Source organism: Fonticula alba (genome assembly GCF_000388065.1).
Source record: "Fonticula alba strain ATCC 38817 unplaced genomic scaffold supercont2.3, whole genome shotgun sequence".
NCBI lineage: Eukaryota > Rotosphaerida > Fonticulaceae > Fonticula > Fonticula alba.
Window position 1 is genome coordinate 2,895,975 of NW_009242973.1, and position 6,454 is coordinate 2,902,428.

At 69.4% G+C, this 6,454-nt stretch overlaps 2 protein-coding genes across 2 annotated transcripts; both read right to left on the reverse strand.

Annotated features, from left to right (window-relative positions):
* Nucleotides 1-27: 27 nt before the first annotated feature.
* On the reverse strand, nucleotides 28-1,510 carry H696_02400 (hypothetical protein). Its single transcript, XM_009496302.1, has 2 exons — nucleotides 768-1,510; nucleotides 28-558 (listed from the first exon to the last, which is right to left on the reverse strand). Exons 1-2 carry the CDS (start codon nucleotides 1,439-1,441, stop codon nucleotides 117-119), a joined length of 1,116 nt encoding a protein of 371 aa, XP_009494577.1. The 5' UTR covers nucleotides 1,442-1,510; the 3' UTR covers nucleotides 28-116.
* Nucleotides 1,511-1,754: 244 nt separating this feature from the next.
* H696_02401 (hypothetical protein) lies at nucleotides 1,755-6,031 on the reverse strand. The gene is made up of 9 exons (XM_009496303.1): nucleotides 5,621-6,031; nucleotides 5,392-5,510; nucleotides 4,978-5,313; nucleotides 4,446-4,876; nucleotides 4,141-4,322; nucleotides 3,877-4,018; nucleotides 3,420-3,797; nucleotides 3,132-3,297; nucleotides 1,755-3,043 (listed from the first exon to the last, which is right to left on the reverse strand). The coding sequence occupies exons 1-9, from the start codon at nucleotides 5,819-5,821 to the stop codon at nucleotides 1,801-1,803; spliced, it is 3,198 nt and encodes a 1,065-aa protein (XP_009494578.1). The 5' UTR covers nucleotides 5,822-6,031; the 3' UTR covers nucleotides 1,755-1,800.
* Between the last annotated feature and the right edge of the window lie 423 nt (nucleotides 6,032-6,454).

Sequence of the window (6,454 nt, forward strand, 5' to 3'; positions counted from 1 at the left end):
CCCGGGCGGATCAGCGAGCACCCCCCCCCCACCCCCAACATGTGCGCATGCACACCGGGCGCACACACACGGGCGGGCAAACTGGCGAACAAAAAGCAAGCAGCTATGCCGAGGCTTCAGGCGGCACTTCCCGGCATCGGACGGATGCTGATTTCCTCGCTGGAGGCAAGGGTGGTAACCTGGCCGGTGGCGGTGTTTCGCACAACCAGCTCGCCGAGCGGGGAAATGGACATGCCAATGGCCTCGAAGGCCCCCGGCGGCAGGAGCCCGGCGGCGGCGCCGGCCCCACGGTCTGACTCGGCCACCGGCGCCGGGGTGCTGGAGTGCGGCACGTAGGAGGGGGAAATCAACAGCCGACGGCCGACCGCACAATCGAGCCCCTGCATGGTGGTGATGGTATGGGCCATCGGCCGAGACAGCAGGTCCTCCAGGTGGTTGAGGAAGGAGGCCAGCACCAGCTCGCGCGGGATGAAATCCCCGGAGCCCGGTGCGTGGAAGGCCTGCTCACGCAGGCTGGTCGGCCGCGAGCTAAATGCCCGCATGGCCGAAGGGGAAGAGCTACATGCGTCCGGTCGAGAGCGGTAACGGCGCAAGGCCCGGGGCCGGCCAGGAGGGGCAGGGGGGGGAGTCAGGGGAGGGGCAAAAAGGCGAATGCAAGAGCAGGGGCCGAGGCCGAGGTGGAGGCCAGGCAGGGCAGGTGCAGGGGAAGGAGGAAAGGCCGACGACGGCGCGCCGAGCCGGCCACCAAACGCCAAGCCCGAGCGTACATGACCTCCGGCACATTGTTGACATTGATGCCGACGCCAATCATCACACCGAAGCCCGCGCCGTTGGGGAGCATGGACGACCGGGCCAGCATGCCGGCGCACTTGCGGCCGCCGATCCACACGTCATTCGGCCACTTGAGGACCGGCTCCAGCGAGCCGGACCAGCCATCGGCCGTGGTCCCGAGCCCGGCCGGCGAGCCGGTGACCGAGCGCAGCGCATCACGCGCGGCCAGCACCGTCGCCGACGCCGCGGCCGGGAGCATTTGCATCAGTGTCTCCGGCCGGGGGACCACCAGCAGCAGGGTGACATAGAGGTTCCCCCGGCTGCCGGCGTCCGGGTTGCCGGGAGCCAGGAGAGCCGGCTCGGTGGCGCCAGCCCCGGCGGAGTCCCAGCTCCGGCCGGCCGTGCGCGCGACGCCGGCCGTTTGCGAATCGGCCCCGATCAGGAGCCCGGCCACGGCGGCGGCGCCCCCGGGGGGCGGCGCCCCCGGCCCCGGGGCCCGGAAGGGGAACGCCTCGTCCAACAGGTCCTGGCCCACGCGCATGGTGGACTCCGTGACATTGAGCCAGTGCAAACGACGTCCGAGCTCGGCCGTACGCAAGTGCCGCAGGAAGAGCTTGGAGCTGAAGGAGCCAGCCAGAACCCCGGCTGTTGATGTGGAGGTCGGGGACATGATTCGCCGGGGGGGGGCAAGGGATGGTGCAGGAAGCGCAGAGAGGGGGGGCGGGGCGGGGCAGGAGAGGGGGGGCGGAATGGCAGAATACCCATCAGGCCCCCGAGGAGGATGGCACTCGCGGAAATACTCCACTCCGCAGCCCCCCCCCCCCCAGAGCCGGGCAGACGAGTCACGCACGGACGAAGCCCGGCAAAAAAGGCCCACCCCCACGAGGCCCAAGGGGGCGGGGACTGGGCGGGGGGAACACCAGGCCCCCCCCCCCCCCCGGAGCACACCACACTGGCGAGGATCGACCATCGATCGGGGCCCGGGAAGAAATGGCAGGTCTATTGGTTGGCAGCCCACGGGGCCGGAAATCAGCTCTCACGCCTGAGGGGCCTGTGTGGCGCCGATCGTGCGGCCGGCGTTGCCCGGCCACCAGAGGGCCCCCCCGGTGGCGGGGCGGCCGATGCGGCACCGCGCAAATACGCCCCACCGGGAGGCCCAGCACGTAGTGAGCCCCGGGTCTGGGGATCCAGGCCACGAATGAAGAAGAGCAGGACAGCCTCATCGTCGGACCCGAAAACGCGCCAACCTGGACGCCGGGGCGAGCCAGCGGGCGCCGGAGCCGGGGGAGCTGCCACCGCCGCCGCCGCCGCCGCCGCCGGACCCCAAGTCATATCACCCTCGGTGCTGGCCACAGTAATGTCGGCCAGGGGTGGCGGCGGCGGTGGCAGCGGCGGCGGCGGGAGCGGTGGCCCCGCCGAAGCAGACGCCGCTGACGCCGATGCCGATGCCGATGCCGATGCCGATGCCGATGCCGATGGCTGCGAGGGCCCTGCAGCTCGCGCAGAAAAATCGCACCCATCTTGGAGGGCGGTGCCGCTGCCGAGCGACGGGGCTGACCGATCTCTCAAGGGGACATGGCCCTCGGACCTGGGTTCGGAGTTGATGGACCCGCTTTCGATGATGACGAAGGACTCCAGGGAGGAACTCCGCGAAAGTGACACCGAAGGGGGGGACAGCGGGATGGCGGGGGCGGCAGGAGGCGCCGCTGGCGGCTGTGCCGGCGGCAGTGACGTGCGGAAGCGCAGCCAACTGGGAAGGACGCCGGGCGGGGAAAAGGCCCCACTAGGCGAGAGCGATGTCCCGGTTTCCGCCAGCAGAGGAGCGGCCTTGGCGGCGAACCCCGGCAGCGGGATGGGCGAGGCCATGGACGGGACCCGGCACCGGGCCGCGAAGCGAATCTTGCACACCTGGCAGGGGAGGTTGTTGGATACCACCGGACCGGTGCTCGAATTGGCCGGAGGCTCGGGCTCCGGGGGCAGGCTCGTGGTCTGCCAGGCGGCCCCGGCGGCACTGCCCCCTGGGGGTTGCTTGTGCTGCTGCTGCTGCTGCTGCTGCTGCTGCGGGCCATTCGGTGCCTTGAGGCCGAGCAAACGGATGAAGGCCCGTGCCCGGGTGGCCGGGTTGGCCAGCTCCACGTTGGTGATGATGTCCGGCGAGAGGCGATCAGCCGAGAGCCCATACCCGGCGAGGAGATTCAGCAGCTCCGTGGGGGTTTGCGATTGGGGCAGGACCACGGCCGACTGGAGGAAGGTGAAGAAGAGCTTGGCCAGGCTGCGCGTGGCGGGGGACAAGAGCGGTCCGGGGTAAATGACCAGGCAGGGCCGCCGGCGGCAGGGCGCGCGATGGGGCATCCACGCACTTCATCCATTCCTCCTTGAAAATGAGCAACTGCAATTCAAAGAGATTCCCCTCGGAGGTCAGGTCCAGGAGGGCCGCCAGGCCCAGGGCATAGCTGTTCGCTTGGGCCGGATCATAGTGCGAGTAGCCGTCACGATAGGAAAACAGCGACAGGGCTTTGGGGGGAGCTGCAGTGGCGGCGGATGTGTCAGACCCCGGCCCGGCTCGGCCACGAAGCGCGGCTGCTACTGTCAAAGCCGGCAAGCAGACAGCCACAATCGACCGCATCAAGGGAAGGGCCAGCACGCACCGAAGGAGGATACCGCCTGCGGGGGGGTCGAAAAGGCCGGCCTGGCGTGCATCGCCTCGAGCGTCGGCCGCGGGGGGCGCTGCGGCGGCTTGGCCGAGTTCAGGTGCAGCGGCCCACCCGGCACCGGGGCCAGAGTCAAGGAGGAAGTCAGAGGCAGGAACAGCGACCAGAGAGTGGACTTGGATGTCTCGGCCGGCCGGGCGGCCGGGCCGGCCGGGCCACTGTCACAAAGCGGCGCGTCGGCCGTCAGCCGCAGGGCAAACAGGTCTTCGACTCGATGCCGCGGGCCGCCAATGCCGAGCGCGCCGGTGGGCGACGCGCCGCCCTGGCTCAGCAGCGCGTCGACCGTCGCGCCGGACAGGCTGGTTGGCAGGATGTCTGACCAGAGAAGCGGCACGAGCCGAGGTGAGCAGCAGAGACAGGCCAAACCACCGCAGGGTAGACGGAAAGCGCGCACCGACAATGGCATATGTGCCGGGCTGAAGGTCCGACAGGGGGAGCGACACATCATGCGACAGGCCAAGGAGATTCGCCCTCCAGGGGGGGAGATACTCCGAGCTGAAGACACGCTGATGGATGCACCCCGGGGGGAGGAGCTCCTAAAGGGGAGGGAGGGGGGGCCGACAAACGCACGCGGTTAGCCGGACGAGGGGGACCCGCGGACGGGGAGAAGAGGAAAGAGATTGCAAGGAGAAAAAAGCACCAGCCAGACAACACGCACCGCCAGAAGTAGAAGCACCGAGCGGGTAATCCCGAGACATGGTCCGCGCACGATGACTTGGTTTCCGACGCACAGATGGTGCAGAAGCAGGATGAAGGGTGCCTGGCCGCCGAGCAGCTGACGAAAGATGTGCACCGAGTCGAAGACCGGATGTGCCGATCCGAGCTCGTCCTCCTCCTCGACTGTCTCATGCACCACGGGGAGGGAGCAGGGGAGATCCCGTCAGTGGCGGCTGGTCACCATAGGATGGCCCAAAGGGGGGCACAAGGCGGGGCAGGAGGGCGGTGGGCAGCGGCTCGACGCACACGTGCCGGCCGGCAGGCTGCTGCCGAGTAGGCGTGGCCCCGGCGGCGGGGCTTGGCTTGGCGGCTCGAAGGAGGCCAGCGCAATGGCAAGCTGCCCATGGAGGGCCACCAGCGAGTCGTGTGCCAAGGCCCGGGCCTCGGCCTCCCCGGGCCAGAACCGCACGCTCACAATGGCACGGCTGCCGGGACCGGGGGTCGGCCGCCCGGCCTCGCGCCCGGCCGATGCCAGCAGCAAGTGTCCGCCCACACCAACTAGATGTGCAAGGCTCCACCAGCCATCACGCCCGGCCAGGCGGCTGGGCATGGTCCCGGTCGCCCGGGGGGGGTGGATTCCCGACGAGTCGACCTGGTACTTGGCCGACAGCTTGTACTCGAACTGGAAGAGGGACTCGGCCTGGAAGCACAAATCCGAGGCGATGGCCTTGAGGTTGCTGCATCGAGAGGCCAAAGCGTCAGGCAAGAAGGTTAGCTCCCCGCTTGACGGGGGGGAGGGGGGGGGGGCAGCGGCGGCGGCGGCGGCGGCAAGACACACCTTGCAATTTCCTCCGAGTGAAGTGTGATTTGCGACCGGTCGGAGGACAGCAGGATCAGCGAGTACTTGCGCACTCGGCCACGACACGAGAAATCCCGCACGGAAAAGAGGTACGCCAGGGCCGTGCCGCAGGAGGCAAGGCCGCCCCAGCCTGGGCAGTTGTCATGTTGCGATGGACGGCCAGAGCCCGAGGGCGGAAGCCACAGGGGACCCAAGTCCAGGGAAGACGCGCTGCCGCTGGGACCCGGCCCGCCGGCCGAAGTGAAGCCACTGTTGGTGGGGGACTCGGAAAAGAGGAAGAGGCCGCGGTTCTCCGGCAGGAAGCCATGACACATACTGCGCCGAGGTGAGGAAGAGCACAATCAGGGAAGGCAGGGACTGAGATCCACCAACGGGGCAAGATCCCGGGCGCACCTGCGCACGCATGCGTGCTGCACGCAAGAGTAGAGCCGCGCATCGAACGGTCCCCGTGGCGTGGTGAGGAGGTACTCCCCGGCTTCGGGCCCGGCGTCAGGAACCGGAGACGCAAGGAACTGGCCGGGGGAGATGCAGGGGGGGGGGGGTTAGGGGAGGATGGGAATGCGCTTGTGGCGCAGGGGTTCGGGCACATAGACGACGCATGAGGGACGAGGCGCAAGCGCACGGGGACATCGCGTGGGAAGAGGTCACACCACGAGCATGGATTCCGGGCGGGCGGGTCGCCAGGGTCGCCGGACAGCTCGGCGGCCGCGGCCGCGGCCGCCAGCTCTCCTACCGCGTGCGCGGAGGCCAACTGTGTGCAGGTCACAATCGAGGGGCCATGTTGCTCGCAGAAAACACACAGCGCCAGCAGGGGAGAACTCATCCTGCCGGTGGGCAATCCCGGGGGCCGGAGCTCACCCAACCCTATTGGGGGCGACTGGCGACTGGCCGCGCCAAGTGGGTGAGCGAGTCAACGGGAGGGAAACCGAGAGGGGAGCGGGAAGAGGCGGAGAGCTGCGTGTCAAGAGGGGGGGGGGGGCACGGAGGGGCAGGAGGGAGGGGCAGGAGGGAGGGAGGTGACTGGCACACGGGGGCTGGCCCCCCGGGAAGGACTGACACTGTTGCCCCCGAAAAAAGCCTCCCCCCCTCGCCGGTGCTCGAGATCTGCCGCGCGGCAGGTCATGGACGCCCCCCTCACATGGAGAGAGGTCATGCCCGATCACTCGGTAAGCCAAGTCCCAACGCATGGCCGGGGACAGCCCGCGCCCCTGCCAGGGAGAGCCCGTAGACGGCGGCGCCTGCCGGGCGCAGCAGCCGGCCGTCTCGCGGGAGGGGGCGGCGGCGGGGGGGAACTAGCAGGGGCTCGGCTCTTGTGAGAGCCAACGCGCCCGGGGGCGGGACCGGCCCGTCGCGGGGGCAAGGGCAGATGGCGGGCAATTTTTGGCCTGGCGTCAGGCGCAGCGCCCCAGGGAGGCCCTTATCCAGATACACACACACACACACACGCGCGCGCGCG

Coding starts and splice junctions, on each gene's coding strand:
- H696_02400 (XM_009496302.1), bottom strand. CDS start 1,441: ATGTCCCCGACCTCCACATCAACAGCCGGGGTTCTGGCTGGCTCCTTC. Junction 559..767: donor AACAATGTGCCGGAGGTCAT/GTACGCTCGGGC, acceptor GGACGCATGTAG/CTCTTCCCCTTCGGCCATGC.
- H696_02401 (XM_009496303.1), bottom strand. CDS start 5,821: ATGAGTTCTCCCCTGCTGGCGCTGTGTGTTTTCTGCGAGCAACATGGC. Junction 4,019..4,140: donor CGGTGCTTCTACTTCTGGCG/GTGCGTGTTGTC, acceptor CCTCCCCTTTAG/GAGCTCCTCCCCCCGGGGTG. Junction 3,298..3,419: donor GCAGGCGGTATCCTCCTTCG/GTGCGTGCTGGC, acceptor CCGCCACTGCAG/CTCCCCCCAAAGCCCTGTCG.